General features: G+C 47.9%; 1 protein-coding gene and 1 long non-coding RNA gene across 3 annotated transcripts; both read left to right on the top strand.

The window, feature by feature from the left end:
* Positions 1 to 6,964: 6,964 nt before the first annotated feature.
* LOC109740594 (uncharacterized) lies at positions 6,965 to 9,624 on the top strand. 2 transcript variants are annotated; one of them, XR_012184507.1, is made up of 6 exons: positions 6,965 to 7,177; positions 7,465 to 7,800; positions 7,924 to 8,057; positions 8,624 to 8,752; positions 8,900 to 9,066; positions 9,199 to 9,624. It is a non-coding gene; the product is annotated as an uncharacterized lncRNA (long non-coding RNA). The 2 variants fall into 2 exon arrangements; XR_012184508.1 differs by having other exon boundaries at positions 6,971 to 7,177; positions 7,610 to 7,800.
* A 1,005-nt stretch (positions 9,625 to 10,629) lies between these two features.
* LOC109740608 (protein BYPASS1-LIKE) lies at positions 10,630 to 12,302 on the top strand. Its single transcript, XM_020299670.4, has one exon. It carries the CDS (start codon positions 10,780 to 10,782, stop codon positions 12,004 to 12,006), a length of 1,227 nt encoding a protein of 408 aa, XP_020155259.1. The 5' UTR covers positions 10,630 to 10,779; the 3' UTR covers positions 12,007 to 12,302.
* The last annotated feature ends 8,463 nt before the right edge of the window (positions 12,303 to 20,765 follow it).

Below are 20,765 nucleotides of genomic sequence, written 5' to 3'. Positions count from 1 at the left end.
AGGGGCCGGCCCTCCTAGGCGCGCCCCAAGGGGAGTCTTACTCCCACCGGGAGTAGGACTTCAACCCTTCCAAGAGTAGGAGTAGGAGAGAGGGAAGGAGGAGAGAGGGGGAACGAAAGGGGGCGCCGCCCCCCCTCCTTGTCCAATTCGGACTAGAGGGGGAGGGGTGTGCGGCCTGCCCTGGCCGCCCCTCCTCTTCTCCACTAAGGCCCAATAGGCCCATTACACTCCCCGGGGGGTTCCGGTAACCCCCCGGTACTCCGGTATTTGTCCGAACTTGCCCAGAACCCTTCCGAAGTCCAAACATAGTCATCCAATATATCGATCTTTATGTCTCGACCATTTCGAGACTCCTCGTCATGTCCGTGATCATATCCAGGACTCTAAACTACCTTTGGTACATCAAAACACATAAACTCATATTACCGATCGTCACCGAACGTTAAGCGTGCGGACCCTACAGGTTCGAGAACTATGTAGACATGTCTCCGGTCAATAACCAATAGCGGAACCTGGATGCTCATATTGGCTCCTACATCTTCTACGAAGATCTTTATCGGTCAAACCGCATAACAACATATGTTGTTCCCTTTGTCATAGGTATGTTACTTGCCCGAGATTCGATCTCGGTATCTCAATAACTAGTTCAATCTCATTACCGGCAAGTCTCTTTACTCATTCTGTAATACATCATCCCACAACTAACTCATTAGTTGCATTGCTTGCAAGGCTTATAGTGATGTGCATTACCGAGAGGGCCCAGAGATACCTCTCCGACAATCGGAGTGACAAATCCTAATCTCGATCTATGCCAACCCAACAAGTACCTTCAAAGACACCTGTAGAGCACCTTTATAATCACCCAGTTACGTTGTGACGTTTGGTAGCACACAAAGTGTTCCTCCGGTATTCGGGAGTTGCATAATCTCATAGTCATAGGAACATATATAAGTCATGAAGAAAGCAATAGCAATATACTAAACGATCGAATGCTAAGCTAACGGAATGGGTCAAGTCAATCACATCATTCTCTAATGATGTGATCCCGTTAATCAAATGACAACTCATGTCTATGGCTAGGAAACTTAACCATCTTGATTCAACGAGCTAGTCAAGTAGAGGCATACTAGTGACACTTAGTTTGTCTATATATTCACACGTGTACTAAGTTTCCGGTTAATACAATTCTAGCATGAATAATAAACATTTATCATGATATAAGGAAATATAAATAACAACTTTATTATTGCCTCTAGGGCATATTTCCTTCAACGACGACCCATCACGGTGGATGCCACGTGTCGGTTACCCTTGATGATAGCACTTCCATGACGCGGCATTTATCGTCATGGAAGTGGACACTTCCGCGATGATAATTTTGGTAATGTCATGGAACACTTCTACGATAGTACAGGTATGACTATCTTGATTTTGTCATAAAATCGTCATGGATGTACATGCATGACAGAAAACATGACCTACTGTAACAAACACGTATCATCACGGAAGTGTATTTTTTTGTAGTGTTACTTTGCACTCTTTAATGGAAAATGCATCGTGGGCAAGCAATATTGCAACACACTATGTGCCCCGGACTTAAGCCTCATACACACTGCTCTGACAGGAATTAAATGTTATAATCTTGGAGCGATCTTTGCACGGAGGTTGCAACGCAACGCTGATAGTGGTCATTTTATGGTGGGATTTATGCCTCTCATTTAGCTAAGGAGCTGGGTGTGTCACCTTGGCCTAATGATCTCATTCTTCCTACTCGGTACTTAGAGTTTGAGGCCATGAAGCGCCATAAGTTCGTCAAGGGCACAACCACTAATTATACTTACAATTTGAGGTTCAATAAAAATCCCATTGTACCTGTTATTTTGCCTGCACCTGCTCTCTTTTATTACAGTAAAAGAAGATATTACGTCCTTGAGAGCGAGGCCCGCGAATACAACACGGCGATCGAAGCTGCTCGACGGGCTGAGGAGGCCGCACCAAGGGCCTCCGTGAGCTATCACTCTGACTATTATCTAGGCCGCGAGTGGTGATTACCAAGCTAGGCCAAAAGCCCAAGCTTGGGGGAGTACGTATTTCCACCGACATTACATTCATGTTCACACCTTATTCCAGTTGTCGGTGTCCACACTTTTTCATTGTATTATCCATGCTAGATTTATTTTCTTTCTCTCTTCTTGTGTGTTCGAAAAACTTTGAGAAAATGCAAAAATACTTCTTGTTTCTTTTCGGTTTTTCTTTCTAGTTTAATTTAGTTGTAGTATTAAAAGAAAAACCCAAAAAGATTTCCCGTTTCTTCTTTTGTTTGTTGGGAGCTTTCCTGTGTAAATAGTTTTTCTCATTTTTGTTTTTCCTTCTTTTGCTTTGTTCAAGAAAAAATAAAAAACTCCAAGAATATTTCAGTGTGCTTCTCTGAAATTATTTTCCTTTTCTTCTGTCGAGTCGTACCAAGGAGAAGACCACGATGAAAATGTTGAGTGGCTCTGATATTCATTATTGTTGATCTAACAGATAGTCCATATTATTTTGTCTTCTCCTCTGAATAAAATGTTGCAGATTCCAGCTTACTCCACGACACTCTTGCACTATTATTATTTTCATATCGTTCGGTCGTGCAAGTGAAAGGCAATAATGACGATATTTGATGAAATGACTGTGGCAGAGGAAAGCGGGTATGAACTCAACTTGTTTTTGTTTTTGTAAATATGTTTAACTCAATATCCATGATTCAACATGTTATGATCAAACATGTTTGTAGGGACAATTAGAGATTATATTTGCTCATGCCATGCTTAAGTAGCTAGGAGTGGATAATGATTTATCTTGTGTGTCAACATGCATTAAAATGATTGTGATGTAGTATGATGATATGGTATCCTCCTCTGAATGTTTCAAGTGACTTGACTTGGCACATGTTCACACATGTAGTTGAATCAAAACCAACATAGCCTCCACGATATTTATGTTCATGATGCTTATATCCTACTCATGCTAGTATTCAATGTCGATTATTCATAATGCATGTTCATGACCGTTTTCGCTCTCTAGTTGGTCACTTCTCAACCTATTTTGCTAGCCTTCGCCTGTACTAAGCGGGAATACTGCTTGTGCATCAAAATCCTCAAACCAAAGTTATTCCAGATGAGTCCACTATATCTACCTATTATGCGGTATTACCCTGCCGTTCCAAGTAAATTTGCATGTGCCACTTCTAAAATTTCAAATGAACATCTATTTTGTGTGCCTCGAGCGCTCATGGAGCGACAGGGGGCGGTCAGTATCTTCCATGCTAAGCGGGTTATTCTCATGATGAGCGTTTATTCACTCGTCCTTGCACGAGAGGGGCCAGTAATAGGGATGCCCAGTCCCGAAATAAAAAATTGCAAGTAATTAAACAAAACTCCCCCAGGACTGTTGTTGGTATGGACGGCACCCGTGGATTCGGCTAGCCATGGCTTGTGTTTGTTGGTGGAGGGGGAGTAAACCTTTACTTTTACCACTTGGGAACTGCCGCTAATGTGTTTAGCATGGAAGATATTGATAACTCTTGATCGGGACGTTGACATGAAGGGTGCACCTCCCAAAATTATATGTATCTCTGATTTAAGCTTTGAGCTTTGACACCTCTGCCAATCACTGCTTCCCTCTGCGAAGGGCCTATCTAATTACTTTTATGTTGAGTCATCACCTTCTCAAACAAGCACCAGACCTGAGAGCACTATTGTCATCCTCATGCATTGTGTATGGTTAATGTCAAATGCATCATAACTGGATCTTTTCTACCATGAATTACAATGTTTAGTCGCTGCTTGAACTTTGGAGGTGCTCTGCATTTATGTTCTGCGGTCTCAAAAAGGGCTAGCGAGCTACCACTGTTGTCATATTATATCATGATTGTTTTGACAAAGTGTTGGCATTTGATATATCTTATTATTGCTCGCTAGTTGATTATGCCATTGATATAAGCTAATATAATTTCTAAGAGTTATTGCTTGCATGGTTAGGCATGATCTTTGCTAAAAACCTGGGTGTTGTTTAAGCATATATATGTAAACAAGAACAAAAGAGTTCGTAAAAGTTTTTCTTTATCACTTTCAGTTTGTCAACTGAATTGCCTGAGGCCAAGCAATGGGTTAAGCTTGGGGGAGTTGATACGTCACCATCGTATCTACTTTTCCTAACGCTTTTGCTCTTCTTTTGGACTCTAATTTGCATGATTTGAATGAAACTAACCCGGATTGACGTTGTTTTCAGCAGAACTACCATGGTGTTGTTTTTGTGCAGAAATAAAAGTTCTTGGATTTGGATGAAACTTTTTGGAGAATTATTTTGCAATAAATAAAAAATACTGGAACCAAGACCCACTGGAGGGGGGGGCTGGCTGCCCACAAGACACCAGGGCGAGCCACCCCCTCTGGCGTGCCCTGGTGGGTGGTGGGGCCCTTGGGGCTCCGTTGACCCTAATTCCGACGCTATAAAATCCTATTTTTCCAGAAAAAAAGAGGAGAGGAAGTTTCATCGCGTTTTATGATACGGAGCCGCCGCCACCCCCTGTTCTTCATCGGGGGGCCAGATCTGGAGCCCGTTCGGGGCTCTGGAGAGGGGGATCTTCGGTCTTCGTCATCACCAACCATCCTCCATCACCAATTCCATGATGCTCCCCGTCGGGAGTGAGTAATTCCTTTGTAGGCTCGTTGGTCGGTGAGGAGTTGGATGAGATTCATTATGTAATCGAGTTAGTTTTGTTAGGGCTTGATCCCTAGTGTCCACTATGTTCCGAGATTGATATTGCTATGACTTTGCTATGCTTAATGCTTGTCACTAGGGCCCGAGTGCCATGATTTCAGATCTGAACCGTTTATGCTTTCACCATTATATCTATGTTCTAGATCCGATCTTGCAAGCCATATGCACCTATTACATGTTATGATCCGTAAACCCAGGGTGACAGTGATTGGGATACTTTCCGGTGATGACCGTAGTTTGAGGAGTTCATGTATTCACTATGTGGTAATGCTTTGTTCTGGTTCTTTATTAAAAGGAGGCTTTAATATCCCTTAGTTTCCTTATGGACCCCGCTGCCACGGGAGGGTAGGACAAAAGATGCCATGCAAGTTCTTTTCCGTAAGCACGTATGCCTACATTATATTTATGAACTGGAGCTAGTTCTGTGTCGCCCTAGATTACGACTTTTGTATATTGAATATTATCCAACGAATTCACCAGTCCAATGCCTACGAGTTTGCCACATATTGCTCTTGCTAAGTTACTATTGCTAGTGCTAATGTTCCAACTGCTACAAAACTGTTACTGTTGTTACCGTTTGATGAGGACATGACTAGACACCCCGCCTCTATCACCGTTACCATTGCTATTGTTAGCACTGCTATCAACAGTATCATATTACTGTGCTACTGATCACTTTGCTGCAGATATTTAATCTTCAGGTGTGGCTGAATTGACAACTCAATTGTTAATACTTATAAATATTCTTTGGCTCCCCTTGTGTCGATCAATAAATTTGGGTTGAATACTTTACCCTCGAAAACTGTTGAGATCCCCTATACTTGTGGGTTATCACACGTATGTTCACGACATCGATGATCTGCATGGTTGGCAATGGCAAGGATGCGGTGTTCTGGACTGACAAGTGCATCAAAGGGGTCTCTACTACCGATATTGCCCCTGGCATTGTGGCGACAGTTCCTCCGGTCACTTGCATGGGTTGTGCGGTTTAGGTTGGCGTTGCCCTAAATAGGTGGATCGAACACATCAAGGGTTCGTTTACAATTGCCATGATCACCCGGTTCTGCAAGTTATGGGGTGGGATTTAGAGGCAGACAATGCACATGAGTGAACAGCCGGATGCCTTTCGATGGATTTGGATTGAAACATGATGTTATTCAGCCCGTGCTGCCTACCATGCTTTCTTCTTTGGTCTAACTGAGATGACTAGCGCGCATGAAGTTTGGGACTCTTGGGCGCTGCCGCAAGTGAAGTTCTTCGCGTGGTTAGTCGTCACGAATAGGGGATGGACATTCGTTCGTCTTGCGGCCAGGGGACTACCACACCAGCCTAGCTGCCCGATGTGTTTGCAAGAGCCTAAAACTCTTGATCATTTACTTGTTCAATGCACACTTGCGCGCACAGTATAGTTTCAGGCGTTGAAGGTAACGTTGGGAAAGCTTCACCCCTTCCTAGCAGGATGTGTTGGTGGACTGATGGACAACGGCTAGCACTGCGACAAGGAAGGAGATGAATTCTTATATCATCCTAGTTTTGAACTCCGTTTTGAAGGAAAGGAACATGAGAGTTTTTGACAAGATAGCCATGGCCATCAATGGACTGATGGTTAGGATCGCCGACGAATGGAACGTGTGGCCGTTTGCCTGGCAGATGAGGCAAGTAATTCAAGGAATTGTGGGTGAACACGAGTAATGTGTCTTAGGTATGTGTGGTGGATGGTGGACAAGGTTTTTTTGGGTGGTGGACAAGGGTTTTGGCTAGCCTATGGGCTGGCCTCTTGTAATTTTCACTCTTCTCTCTTAATGCAACGACGCACAATTCTCATGCACGTTTCAGAAAAAGGAGACGAGTGGTTTTTTTGTGTGTGCGTGCAAGAGAGAGAGGTAGATAGGTAGGGTTTTGGTTCTCACAAGGGCGGCACTTTTTCGAGTCAATCTTCCGGGCTCCGGTCCTCCTCAAGTTCGTTCGTGGAGACAGATTAGACGGAGCTCCGGCGTAGATTCCTGCCAGCTCCTCGACGCGACGAGGTTAGGGTTTCTTGTCGTGTGTATGCAACGACGAGATTTGATGCTTGGTTTTTCAGATCGATTCAAGGATTCAATGACAACGACTGGGCTCCCGAAAGCCGGTCCTTAGGGGCGCGTGCACAAAAAAATCCCGACTGTCATCGACAAGGTCAAGCCGGCTCCGGCATGGGAACAACGAAAGCGGCGCATCGGCGGCTCATTCTGGCGGCGGCAATGGCCGTTCGGTTGTCCATGGACCCCTCTCTCCCTCCCTCTCTCTCTCTCAGACCCACTCGCCGCGAAGACTGGAGGCAGAACGCCGCACGCGCCGGTCGACGAGGAGGAGCTACGCCGCCGCCGGAGCACCGACTGCATCTACTACCTCGCGCTCCCCGTTGACCTGCAAGAAGGTACCCCTGCACCTCCCTCTCTCTTCGCGAGCTGATGCGCCGCCGAACGGCAAGGGCCGTCCATTCGGTTTTGATCTGACCGGGGCCTCCTTCTCCTCTGGTCTACGATTCGAGTTGCGCTCGTGTGCGCGCACAATTTCGTCTTAGTTTATGACAAGCGACTGAGCTCTGCTCTGCTCGGTGCCGGTAAATTCGACGGTTTCAATCGAGATCTGTTTGTTCGTTATAGTAGCTGATTCAGCTGAGCCCTTATATTGCTGCTGCTGCTTCTATCCGAAAATCTGCAGAACTAGATTGCACATCTCAGGGAAAGCATTCTCCAGTTGTTTTATTTGCGAACGCCACTGCTCAGGGCTCCATATGCACGTTCACAAACATTAGTCGCCAATGGAGCAGAGCGCCATTGCTGATGTAGCTTAAAATGGTGATCAGCGACCGACTGAGTGTGCTTGAAGTTTGAGGTGGAGTGCAAGGAGGAGGACACCCGGGTGGAGATCTACTGCGCCGCCAAGCCGGGGCTACTGCTGTCGATGGTGAGCACCCTGGACACACTGTCCCTCGACATCCAGCAGTGCATCGTCGACTGCTTCAACGACTTCGCCATACACGCCTCCTGCTCCGAGGTACCAATGATTCCATCCATGGACTCACTTCACCGGCAAACATGGATGAATTCATCTTCTTCTTCAGCTAGATCATCTGTTAAGTCACCAATTCCAGCTGATTGATTCGAGTTTTGTATGTAGATGCAGAGGGAGATGGGCTGCTGGATCTTATAAGGAGGTCACTCTGACAAGACTGGCTAGCTGTGATTCTCGTGGGAATAAAGAGGATGGGACCTGTGATTGTCGTGGATCTGGAGGTGACACTGATCAGGAAGGTAAGTTTACTACTGATCTGGAGTAATATTACTAGATTGCAAATCATGAATTTAGTAGTTACTGCAGAATATTGGTTAGTTGGTTCAGTTTACCTTTTATGTTTATATGGTCTAACGACATCCGACATAGCAGATGCTTGGTCCAGCTGGAGATAGCTTACATGGTTTTATTTCACCATAATATATTTCCAACAAGATCGTTCCCTATTGTTTCCTGAAGAAAACTAACGATCAAACTGCAGAGAAAACATTGTTTAGAGAGGAGTTAATATACAGTTTGTAGTCTTGCAATTGGCTTCTAAAATTTACAGCAGGAGTACGCAATGAGTTTGAACAAATGAATGCAAAACCTACCAGATTTTGCGATGTTACTGTTTCTTGATATCTTCCTCATTTGTATTATGTGTATTCCTTAGTTGGCAGCTATTTTAATGTATACTCTCCCCTTATTTTGAGGAAACTTCATGGGGCAGAGGATCACTACAATTTTTTGTTTCAAATAGGAAATGAACAAAACATGATTTTGCTAACCTGTCATGTAATATATATGTACCTATTTCATAAAGTACATCAGTGCAAATACAAGTTTGCAACTCATGACGATGAGTCGAGGAGTGAAAGAAGTTTGGAACTCACACAAGTGTCATACTCGCATGACCAAATCAGGCTACAAAGACAAGTCTTCACGCGCACATGTATGACCTTGCCTCTGTCGTTGTTTTTTTTTCTGAAGAATAAAACTGCTGTCATTAGGCTCTAAATTTGCAAACTAACTAAACATCAAATACAAATTGCATGTGAGTTTGCCAAGATTTTTTTTGTCTCTGCAATTTTGTTTGCAGGATTGTCGATTTTAGTTACACAGTACCATTTAAAAAGCGGCTGCCATTTGATGAATTGCTGAAGGGTGGTGGCTGGACACCATGGGGGACAGTGTTCCAAGATGGTTAGACGTTAGCTACTGATTCACAATCTATCAACCCTATCTTCATGTATCTGTGTGTGTTAGGTACATCTACTTGATTTCTTCTTCTGATTTAGGGAGGTCTTCAGAATCTGAGAGGAAATTGATGTAAAATTTATTTTCCTATTCTTGGAAACTCTTGCTTTGGAAAATCATAATGTTCTTTTCATTGTACAGGCAGTACAAGGTCCAACATGGTTGTGCTGATGTCTAGGTTTCGGCTTCCTGGGGAGGTGCCCTCCTCTTGAGTATGCCAGTACTTCACGGTGGTGAGGTCTGTCTCGATGGTAGACCGGTTGATTGATTAAATGGCAATAGGAGCAGCTTAGTGAGCCAGTGATGCAACTGTGCATCGTCTCTTGACGCACCACTGTCGACCCCAGCTACTGCATGTACATATGATCCATGTATCGTGTTTAGTTTCTCACTAAGACTTGGTATGCTTGTGTTGTGATGATCCGAGGAACTCTACCTCTTTTGGAGATCGCCCACCTTTCGGAGAAAGCTAAACCTTGACTTGAACAGTTGGATGTCTTTCTGTGATCAGTCATCCAACTATCCACTTGTAAGATTGTCACCTCTATTAATATAGATCTATTAGCATCGATGAAACTACTTCGCTTGCTTTGCTTTATGAATGAACACTCTTCTGCTGCAGTTCGATTCTGTGTATTATATTTTTAGCCACTCTTGCTCGTTTGGATTGTCAACACGTTAATAAGTGTGTCAGTTTGATTAGTGCGCACATTGCCGCATAGGTGGCGCCACCAGGTGGCGCCCCAGCCACTAGCAAAAAGAAACTGTGAACATTACTAGAATGCGAATCATCTGCCAGCTCGATCTGCTTCTAAAAAAAGGCTGGCGTCACCGGTACGCGGGGCCCGGCAAGCAAGCGACAACTCCAACCGACATAACTGTCCCACCCGTCGTGGACGGGGATTCGCTGGTCAACTCAACGCGCGGACCAACGACCGGACATGCTCGCCGCGACCTTCGCTGGTGGACATGGCCGGGGTGCTTGCTGGCCTGTGGAAAGGTGAACATTCCCGTGCAGTGCAGCGAGGGGCAGCCCGGAGCGGACCGGGTCGGCGATGAGTCCCACGTGGCAGAGCGTGCGTTCTCCCCGGCGCGTTCCGCTGCCCCATGTCCATGGGCCCCCCGTGCTCGCGCTCACTGCTTCTACGTTGCTCGTTGGGAATGCTCAGAAATTGTTTGTGCGAAGCTGAGTATGGTATGGACAGCAATGAGATTGGCATCCCGTTGCTTAACTGCTTTTTTTGCAAAGCATGGAAATCCAAAAGCCATGCTAAAAACATGCGATTATTACTATGAAAAGCAATATAAACACTAACACCGGTAAGGACTTTGTGGTAAAACAACCCAAAAGAAGGCGTACAGTAGAAAACATCCCAGGCACAAAAGAATGGGAATTCCCCAGCCTATAAATAAGTGGAAGCATTTCATGATTAGCGCACCCCTGCCATCCCAGCCTCCCAAAAACAAGCTCATTATTAAACACTGCTAATTTAATTTAACAATCCATTTAAAGTAGGGAACCCCCTAATCTCACGCCTTCATATAAAACTCCATCCTCCCTTCCCACTTCGCTTCCATTGTCACATTCCCCATTCCCATTCCATTCCCTCCCCGTCGCCGCGACAGATGCGCCGGGCCCCGCGCCCGCTAGCCCGCTAAGCCCGGACGCCCGCGCGCGCGCGAGATCCGCCCCGCCCCCGGCCGGCGACCTCGCCGGAGGCCATGCCGGTGACGGACTACCAGGGGGCGTCGGCCTCCCCGTCGCCCTTCTCCTTCGGCTCGCTCCTCTCGCTCCGCCGCGACCACACGGCCATGGCGTCGGGCGAGGAGGCCGACCTCGAGGTCTTCCAGCGCCACCTGGCAGCCAACCTTGGGGACCTGCTGCCCGCGGAGGCGGCCGAGGGAGTGCCCGCGCAGGAGGAGATCCTCTCCGTCGCCTGGATCCGCCGCCTCCTCGAGGCCTTCATCCTCTGCCAGGAGGAGTTCCGGGTCGTGCTGGCGCAGGCGCGCCGCCGCGGGGCGCTGCCGGCCGCGGCCGAGCGGCTCGTCGCCGAGTTCCACGAGAGGGCCGTCAAGGCGCTCGACGTCTGCAACGCGGCCCGTGACGGCGTCGACCAGGTGCGCCGCCTCGAGCGCCTCGCCGACATCGCCGCCTCCGTGCTGCTCGCGCCCGGGGAGATCCACGAGGGCCAGCTCCGCCGCGCCCGCAAGGCCGTCTCCGACCTCTCCGTCCTGCTCGTTGATGACACCACGGCCGCCGCCAGCGGGGGCGTCGCCTCCTTCCTCGCCTCCCACCGCAACCGCTCCTTCGGCCGCGCTCGCGCGTCCCCGTCGCGCGGCTCGGCCACCGGCTCCTCCGCCGCCTCATCGGCGTCCCATTTCCGCTCCCTCTCCTGGAGCGTGTCCCGCGCGTGGTCGGCGTCGCGGCAGCTGCAGGCCATCGGGGCCGGGCTGACCGCGCCGCGCGCGCACGAGGGGGGGCTCGTGGCGCCGGTCTACGCCATGGGCTGCATACTCCACTTCACGGCGTGGGCGCTCGTCGCCGCCGTCCCGTGCCCGGACCGCTCCAGCGCGCTCCTGGCGCACCACCTGCCCGTGGCGCCAGCGCGCGCCGCATTCCCCTGGGCGCCGCCTCTCCTCACCCTGCAAGAACGCCTGGCCGAGGAGGGGAAGCGCAAGGAGAGGCGCTCCTGCTGCGGCCTGCTCAAGGAAATCTACGTGCTCGAGAAAGCCACACAGAAGCTCGCCGACGCCATTGACGCGGCCCCCATCCCGCTCTTCGGGGACAGGGAGGCCGACCTGCGGGAGGCCGCAGCGGAACTCTCCGCCGTGTGCGCGGCCATGAGGGAAGGGCTGGAGCCGCTGGAGAAGCAGGTGCGGGAGGTGTTCCACCGCATCGTGCGCAGCCGCGTGGAGGGCCTCGATTCCTCCATGCACAATGCTGATTGATTCATCCCATCTCTCCATTGATCGGGCAATTTGGTGGGCGTAGGTAGCTTTCTTCTTCTTGGTTTGCTTGTTTGTGTTCCAAATCGTATTTTTAAGTGCAAATACGTACGTACGTGCCTTCGTCTTCATCTTCATGTAAAGGAAGGAAGGGGATTAGAAAGGGGCCACCATGATGTTAAAGATGGCTGCTTGGTTCTCCCATGTTAATTTTTGTTTTCTACCATGCCTTTTGGTATATATGTTGCCAAATTTTTGGTTAGTTGTGTGCGTCAACGGCTAATTTGTCGTTGAGTTTATGTTCCAGAGCTCACTAAGGTCAGTTTGATCCCTCTCATGGTTACGAAAAATGCTTTGTTCTGTAATTACACATGCACATTGGGGGTGTGAGATTGTCTGTATCCGTTCCTGCTGGAACTGAAACATTTTTACTGCGTTCCAAAGTTCCGAAGAGCGCTGACATTGTAAGAGGAAGTCGTGCATATACATGTTCAGCTGTTCTAGGCCTGGTAATGTAGGAGTATTGTAAATTATAGTACTCCATATGATTTGGAGATATTATATATTTCGTCCCATGTTCCGCAGCAAATACGTATATTCCTCCTTGCTGAATGTTGCCATGCTGCTGAAAAGGGTGAAAGTCCGTAGGAGGAGGTGAATACCTGTGGATTGAGCATAGGAAATGCATGTTTGAGACATGATACCATTCGGTCGTTTTTCTTCTTTTGCGGCCAAGTATGAGCTTTGGAAGTGTCCAATCAACCTTCACAGCCGTTTGATCTTGTCCAGAAAATGACTGATTTTTTGACTTAGGTTTCTTTTACCGGCTTTGATCTTGAGCATCTCCAACAGCAGCCATATTTTGGGGCAATGCACGAAGGGCCTAAAAAAGGGCCTCTTAGAATCCTAATTTTTTTATAAATTTTATTTTGGGCAGCCCTAAAAATAGGCTCCTGGCGGCAAATTTGGGGCACTTCGACGGCTGCCCAAAAATCGTGAGGCTGCTTCCGGACCCATGCATGTGGCCAGAAAACCCTCGGATCCGCCGGCCGGCTGGTGCGTGCCATGGCCGGCTCCTTCCACCCCGCCGCCGACCCCAATATGCTCGCCACCGCTCTCGACCTATATTAGGGCAGCTGTTGGAGCAAATTTGGATGTGTATTTAGACAATGGGTGCATATGCACCTAGGAGCCATTGTCAATTTCCGTCGTTTTTCTTCTTTTACGGCCAAGTAAAACCTTTAGAAGTGTCCAATCAGTTACTCCCTACTAGGAGTAGCCATAGAAAAGGACAGGGAGTAGCTTTTTAACTTAGTTTTTTTTACTGGCTTTGGTCTTTGTTATGAAATAAAAGAAGCGCGTTGCATCTTTCTTTTCTCTTACCTACTAGCTTTGCAAAATAGAGATTGGATGAGATGAAGGAGTAGCATGGAGGAATGATGTGGGACAAGTTCCTGTCCTGTTTTTTTTAATGAGGCAAAAAATTTGTCATTTTTATTGATTAAGAACAAATAAAAATTGCTTAATTGATGGTAAACCGGACTAAAACGGATACAATCCAACTCATAGCATGGGCACCACCGGCCAACCTGGCCACCGACATGAAACATGGAGCTGCAAAAAAGATAGGTATCCGCCGAGGAGTCGCAAGTGTCATCATTATCACCTGAGAAGTTCCTGTCCTGTAAGCTTGTTGCCATTGCATGCCCTACATTCCGTGTCTACATCAATCTAGTGTCAAAAACGTTTTTATATTATAAGACGGAGGAATTAATCAGCAGAGCAGCACAAGCTAGCCCTGTGATCACAAGTGGCAGCATAGTGTTGTTGGTCACAGGTAGCCTCCTGTGCTCCTGCGTTGAGCTGTAAATGGAACGGATTGGGTTGGGGCTGGGCCATGCTTATACCGTGTGATGGCGCGAGCCCTGTCCATCTGCTGCCGTGGTACTGTTATTACGCTGCTCCGATCACATCATCAGATCTGATGGTAGCGGTCGTATGAGAAGGGAAGGCCAAGTCAGAGGGCGCCGGCACCACGGAGATGGATGGACCCGTCGTCTGTCCTCCTGGTGGTCGGGCACGAGGACCTGGTCTTCCTGACCTTGGCGGCTTGGCCTAACTGAACTGACGTGACCCACCCCAAGCCAGCATGAAAGGAATGATCCAATGCTGCGACCTGGGTTGGGTTTGGACTTTGGAGTCAACGTTAAAATGCACCCACTACTCGCCGGGATTCAGTTCAGACGTGCAGCCAAGCCAAACATGGCGGCATGTCGTGCCTGCCCACGACAGACAGACAGCTCTCCGCTCCTATGCCACCACGAGGGGAGGCTCAAGACGAATGTTCTGCCGACTCTGTAGGTACTGCCTCCGTGGAAGTCGTCGGCGACATGGACGACGGCAACAGCAGTAACGATAACAGATGAATCCCCCCTCCCCTTCTCCATCGCATCACCGGAGATCGGCAGGAAGGACTGGACGACCCGGTCCGGTGGCAGCTGCTCCTTCTTGGCCTTGACTTTCCTAGTGCGGTAAAATTTCGTGTTTTGACTTTTTTTAAACCTAATCAAGATCTAACCCTAGTTTAAAAAAATTGAGGCCTGACCCTTTTGCTACCTCCAGGTTCCATAGTGGTAGGGTGTAACAGCCTATCGCCAGAGACCTTAGCGGTAGAAAATATCCCTACCGCCAAACAGACTGGCGGTAGCCTGTACAACCCTACCACCAAGGTACTCGGCAGTAGGCATGAGCACGCACTGTGTTCAACACTTAGGAAAAATTTGTAATAACGCATGCAACCCTATCGCCAGGGACCTTGGCGGTTGGCTGTTATACCCTACCGTCATGGACCCTGACGATAGCAAAAGGGTCAGATCCTGAATTTTTTTTAAACTAAGGTCAAATTTCGATTAAGTTTTAGAAAACAATCAAAACACGAAATTTAGCCTCTTAGTGCTCCTCAACACGAAACAACCACCTGGGGCTGGGAGCCAGGGCAAGGTGAGGCAGTATAGGAGGATCATCAACTTTCAACAGTCCATGATGCTTACCGCATTTGTCTTCTTTTTATGCCTCCTCCACGGCAGCATGTCCGCCCCGCAAGAAACATTCCATTCCTCCTCTCTACGCGGCAAGACCACCACCCAAGCAAACAAAGAATATAACAGCGACTCACTTAAGCATCCGCATAACCGAGTCAGGTGACTCACACGTGGGCCCAAGTCACATCACTTACGTGAGACGATCTACGCCCCGCATCCAACTCAAATAAGAAAAGTCTACGCCCCGCCTACTTAACTGTAGGTTGGCAAACTTTTATCTTACAATTTATTCCTCGCTTGGTTTGCATGAATTTTATAGAAATTCTAAAGGATAGACATATTATACAGCGTCATCTATTTCCGAGCGGAGGTTGTAAAATTTAGGCCTTATTTGGAGCCCTTTGCTTTGCATGAATGAATTCCTATTCCTATGTACTCCCTCCGTACCATATAATATAGAACTGTCAAACCTCCACATTTTACATTTTAAAAAAAAAATTAGCTTAGACTCAATGTAAAAGTTCTTATCCGATGCATCCAATGACATGTCTTTTTCTTGTAGGAATTGAGATATGTCATCTCATTCTTTTTTTTAAATGATTCCTATATGATATTTCTACCGTATGAACCAAATGAGGCCTTAGAGCATTTAAGGCCGGACCTCTCCTTTCCTTGTCCTCCGTTCATCGATATCCTATACTGGATACCTTTGCCTTTTCCGACATGTCTCAAATATCCGGGCAGGTCGTCCGGCCACTGATCGGTCACAAAAAACCGACTCAACCGGAGCTCTCAAACCGCGGACAAACGCCCAGGCTGACCGGCAGCCCTCATATCGAGCCCAAACATGTCCTCCACATCAGCCCGCCTCACCGCTGACCCACCCCGACCCCACAAAATCCCCCTCCGGAGCAAACCCTAGCTCACTTCGCTCCGCTCCGCTCCCCAACGCTCCCCTTTCCCCAATCTGTACAATCCCTAGCGTCGGCGAGCATGTCAAGAACCGGCAGACACTCCGACGGTAGCTCCGAAGACGAGTACGAGCTGGCGCTCTCTATCGCACTCGAGCGTGAGCGGGTCGATATGGGCGGCAGCTCCGGGTTTGATACGACGCCTCTTGTCACCCGTCGCCGCAGCGCCGACGCCCACGCCGGCCCTTCCCGCCCCGCGCACGGATCTGCACGGCCTACCCAATCTGCTCCGTGATGTAGGGCGGAACCCTAGATGGCCAATCTTTCACGAAAGGAGTGGATCCCTACGAGGAACGTGATGAACACGAGGGGAAACACGAGGGAAACACGAGAGAAATCACACAACCAACAAGAATAGATCACACATGCGCTAGATCGATGAACACAAAGGTAAGATACAAGATCCAAAGTCAACAACGGACGATACAAACGGTAACCGGTTCTTCTCCGTGAGGAGGTCTTGAATCCACGAGGGGATCTTCCCGTGAGGGGTCTTGAATCCAAGGTGGATCTTCTCCGTAGAGGGGCCGCAGTCTCTCTCGTGGAGTAGATCCGATATGGATGAGCAAAGTTCTATCTCTAAATGAGCTAATCCTTTGCTAACCCTAGAAAGATGGGGGAGAAGGAGTATATATAGTCTAGAGGGTCGAAGGGGTACACGGGCTTCGGCCCTTTACTGTGCGCAGACAGAGGGGGCCGGATGTCCGGGCGACGGGCCGGATGTCCAGGCCTTCCCGAGGGGCCGGATGTCCGGGCTTGGTGGCCGGATGTCCGGGCTGGAGGGTTCAGCTACTGTAGTTTCTGTCGCGTGGCGCCGGATGTCCGGGCGAGGGTCCGGATTTCCGGGGCTTCGGGAGGAGCCGGATGTCCGGGGCTGGGTCCGGATGTCCGGGCCCTGTAGCACTTCGATGGCTGGGTTGCTGCTGTTGTTGACATCTTCAGGGACCGGATGTCCGGGGCCTGGAAGGTGGACTTGCCTTCTTCCGTTGGTTCTCTTCATCCATGGACTTGGTGGCTTGTCCATCTTCACGTGCATCTTCGTGAGGGTCCTCTTGACACCTGATCATGCATAGCATATCGGACTTAGGTAGTAGCCATGTCTCGAGTGGATCATATGTGATATCACTAAGGAAGGAAGTCACCTCGTTCTCGAGAGCTCTAGCTCACGCTCGTGTCATAGGTCCTCTTGGCTCTTGATGAGACGATGGTAGGTCCATGGGGATGACCGTAGGATGCTCCGCATCATCTCCCCTACCTTGGGAAAGATCCGACCTCGGATCAAAATCCTCATCACCATGGTACGGGGATAGATCTTTGATGTTGAAGATGTCGCTCACGGAGTACTTGTCGCGTGGGATGTCGATCTTGTATGCGTTGTTGTTGTAGCGTGCAAGCACCTTGAAGGGTCCATCCGCTTGGGATAGTAGCTTGGACTTGCGTTCCTTGGGGAAGCGATCCTTGCGAAGGTGTAGCCACACAAGATCTCCAACATTGAACATCATGGGTTGCTTGTTGACGTTGAGCTTGGTCGCGAGTCGTTGTACTTGGCGCTCGATGTTGTTTCTTGTATCTTCGTGCATCTTCTTGAGGAAGTTGACTCGGGCACTCGCGTCCATGTTTGTGCGCTCTTGTAGCGGTAGAGGTAGAATGTCCAATGGAGACAATGGGTTGAAGCCATAGACGACCTCGAAGGGGGACTTGCCGGTAGTCGAATGTCTTGCATGATTGTAGGCGTACTCGGCGATGGGTAGGCACTCCTCCCACTCCTTGATGTTCTTCTTTATCAACATGCGTAGTAGAGTGGAGAGCGTGCGGTTGGTCACCTCCGTTTGGCCGTCAGTTTGTGGATGGTATGCCGAAGAGAACAAAAGCTTGATTCCGAGCTTGGCGCACAATGTCTTCCAAAAGTAACTCAAGAACTTGACGTCGCGGTCCGAGACAATCGTCTTTGGCACTCCATGAAGGCGCAAGATTTCCCTACAAAACAAATTTGCAACATGTGAAGCATCGTCTATCTTGTTGCAAGGAATGAAATGTGCCATTTTGGAGAATCGGTCCACAACAACAAAAACGGAATCCTTGCCATTTCGATTTCTAGGCAAACCAAGCACAAAGTCCATGCTAATGTCTTCCCATGGGTGATATGGAATTGGAAGTGGCATATAGAGGCCATGAGATTGAGCTTTGGACTTAGCTTTGCGACATGTAGAGCATCGGTTGGTGAAGCGATTGACGTCGCGGAACATCTTGGGCCAAAAGTAGTTCTTGGAGAGCGTAGCAAATGTCTTGTCACGTCCAAAGTGTCCCATGAGTCCGCCTCCATGAGATTCCTGCAAAAGCAACAAGCGAAGAGAGGACTCGGGGATGCAAAGTTTGTTAGCTCTCATAAGATATCCATCTTTGATGTAGTATCAATCCCAAGAAGTATGCGTCAAACACTTGGCATAAGGAATAGAAAATGTAGGATCATGCTCATACAAGTCTTTTATATGATCAAAGCCAATGACATTTAACTCAAGTTGATTAACAAGCATGCATATACGGGAAAGTGCATCCGCCACAACATTTTCCTTACCTTTAATACACTTGATGACATAAGGAAACGACTCAATGAACTCACTCCATTTAGCATGACGCTTGTTCAACTTAGTTTGACCCTTAAGGTATTTAAGCGTTTCATGGTCGGTATGGATGATGAACTCCTGAGGCGTAGGTAATGTTCCCATTCATGCAAAACTCGCACCAAAGCATATAGCTCTTTGTCATAGATAGGGTAATTGAGTTGCGCTCCGGAGAGTTTATCACTAAAATAAGCAATTGGGCGCTTCTCTTGCGTTAACACACCTCCTATGCCATTACCACTAGCATCGCAATGAATTTCGAAAGGTTTGTCAAAGTTGGGTAATGCAAGCACGGGAGCATGAGTAAGCAAATTATTAAGCTCATTGAAAGCGATATCTTGAGATGTTCCCCAAACAAACGGTGCATTTTTCTTACTCAAAGCATGCAAAGGTGAAGCAATGGTGCTAAAATCCTTCACAAATCTGCGATAGAAACCGGCTAAACCAAGAAAACTACACACTTGTTGCAAATTGGTTGGTTGGGGCCAAGTTTTAATAGCATTGATCTTAGATTCATCAACATGAACACCCTTAGAAGATACTACGAAACCCAAGAAAACAAGCTTATCAACACCAAATAGGCATTTTTTCATATTAGCATAAAGTTGCTCTTTTCGAAGAGTTTGTAGCACGGTGCGAAGGTGGGTGACATGCTCTTTGAGAGATTTGCTAAACACAAGGATATCATCAAAGTAGACAACAACAAATTCACCAATGTAAGGGCGAAACACGTAATGCATAAGACGCATGAAAGTACTGGGTGCTTCCGATAAACCCATAGGCATGACTAACCACTCATATAGACCAAACTTTGTTTTGAAAGCGGTTTTCCATTCATCACCCTCTTGTATGCGGATTTGATAGTAACCACTTTTAAGATCAATTTTGGAAAAGATAGTGGCACCGCAAAGTTCATCAAGCATATCATCAAGGCATGGAATGGGGTACCTATAACGAACGGTGATAGCATTGATAGGTCTACAATCGGAACACATGCGAAAGCTACCGTCTCGTTTTGGCACAAGAATGACCGGTACGGCACAAGGACTCAAACTTTCACGCACATGTCCATGGTCTATGAGATGCTTTACTTGCCTTTGAATTTCTTTGGTTTCTTCGGGGTTGACGCGGTAGGGCGCTTTATTTGGAAGCGGCGCTCCGGGGATGAGATCAATTCGGTGCTCAATGCCTCGTAGTGGAGGTAGACCCGGAGGTAGCTCATCGGGGAAAACATCTTGGAATTCCTGCAATAAAGAAGATAACACCAAAGGTAGATCGTGAGAGTTGTTAGTTTTTGGTGCCTCATCCCTGCACAATAGGACATAGTGTAGGACACTTGATGGGTTCTCACACACTTTTCTCATCTCACGTTTGGTGGCAAATAGGACTAAGTTTTTCTTGTCGCTCATCGTGGAGGCACTCAATTTGGGCTTGTGGCGCTCACTCTCTTTTTGGTGGTTCACTCTCTCACTATTCTCTCCACGATGGGTGTTTTGCTTGTCAGCGAGCACTTGGCTTGGAGACATAGGACGTAGCACAAACTCTTTCCCTTTCATCTTGAAGCTATAGTGATTTTTACGCCCATTGTGAATGACACCTCGGTCAAATTGCCATGGCCGTCCAAGAAGGAGGTGGCACACAGTCATCGGAAGGACATCACACTCCAAAGTATCTTCATAGGCGCCGATCTTGAAAGAGACTTGTACTCTCTGCTCGACTTGTATGGTGCCGGTGTCGCTTAGCCATTGAACCTTGTAGGGGTGCGGGTGCTTCATCTTGACCAATTGGAGTTTGGAGCATAGTTCTTCACTTGCCAAGTTATGGCAACTCCCTCCATCGATGATGACCTTGACGGACCGTCCATTGATGCCGGCCTTTGTGTGGAAGAGATGGCATCTTTGATCTTCGTCTTGTTGATGTTGAAGAGTCAAGACCTTGGAGACAACAAGAGCGGGACTTGAGTCTTCGTCACAAAAGATGTGATCATCTTCTTCTTCATTATTCACTTGTCGGTGCATGGCCACTTGCTCAAGAGCTTCCATTTCTCCTTCACTCATGGAGTCGTAGGTGTCGTCATCGTTGAGGATCATGGTGCGCTTGTTTGTGCACTCGAAGGACTTGTGGCCTCG

The sequence above is a fragment of the Aegilops tauschii genome, chromosome 5 (genome assembly GCF_002575655.3).
Source record: "Aegilops tauschii subsp. strangulata cultivar AL8/78 chromosome 5, Aet v6.0, whole genome shotgun sequence".
NCBI lineage: Eukaryota > Viridiplantae > Streptophyta > Magnoliopsida > Poales > Poaceae > Aegilops > Aegilops tauschii.
This window is presented reverse-complemented; position numbering and strand designations above follow the sequence as displayed.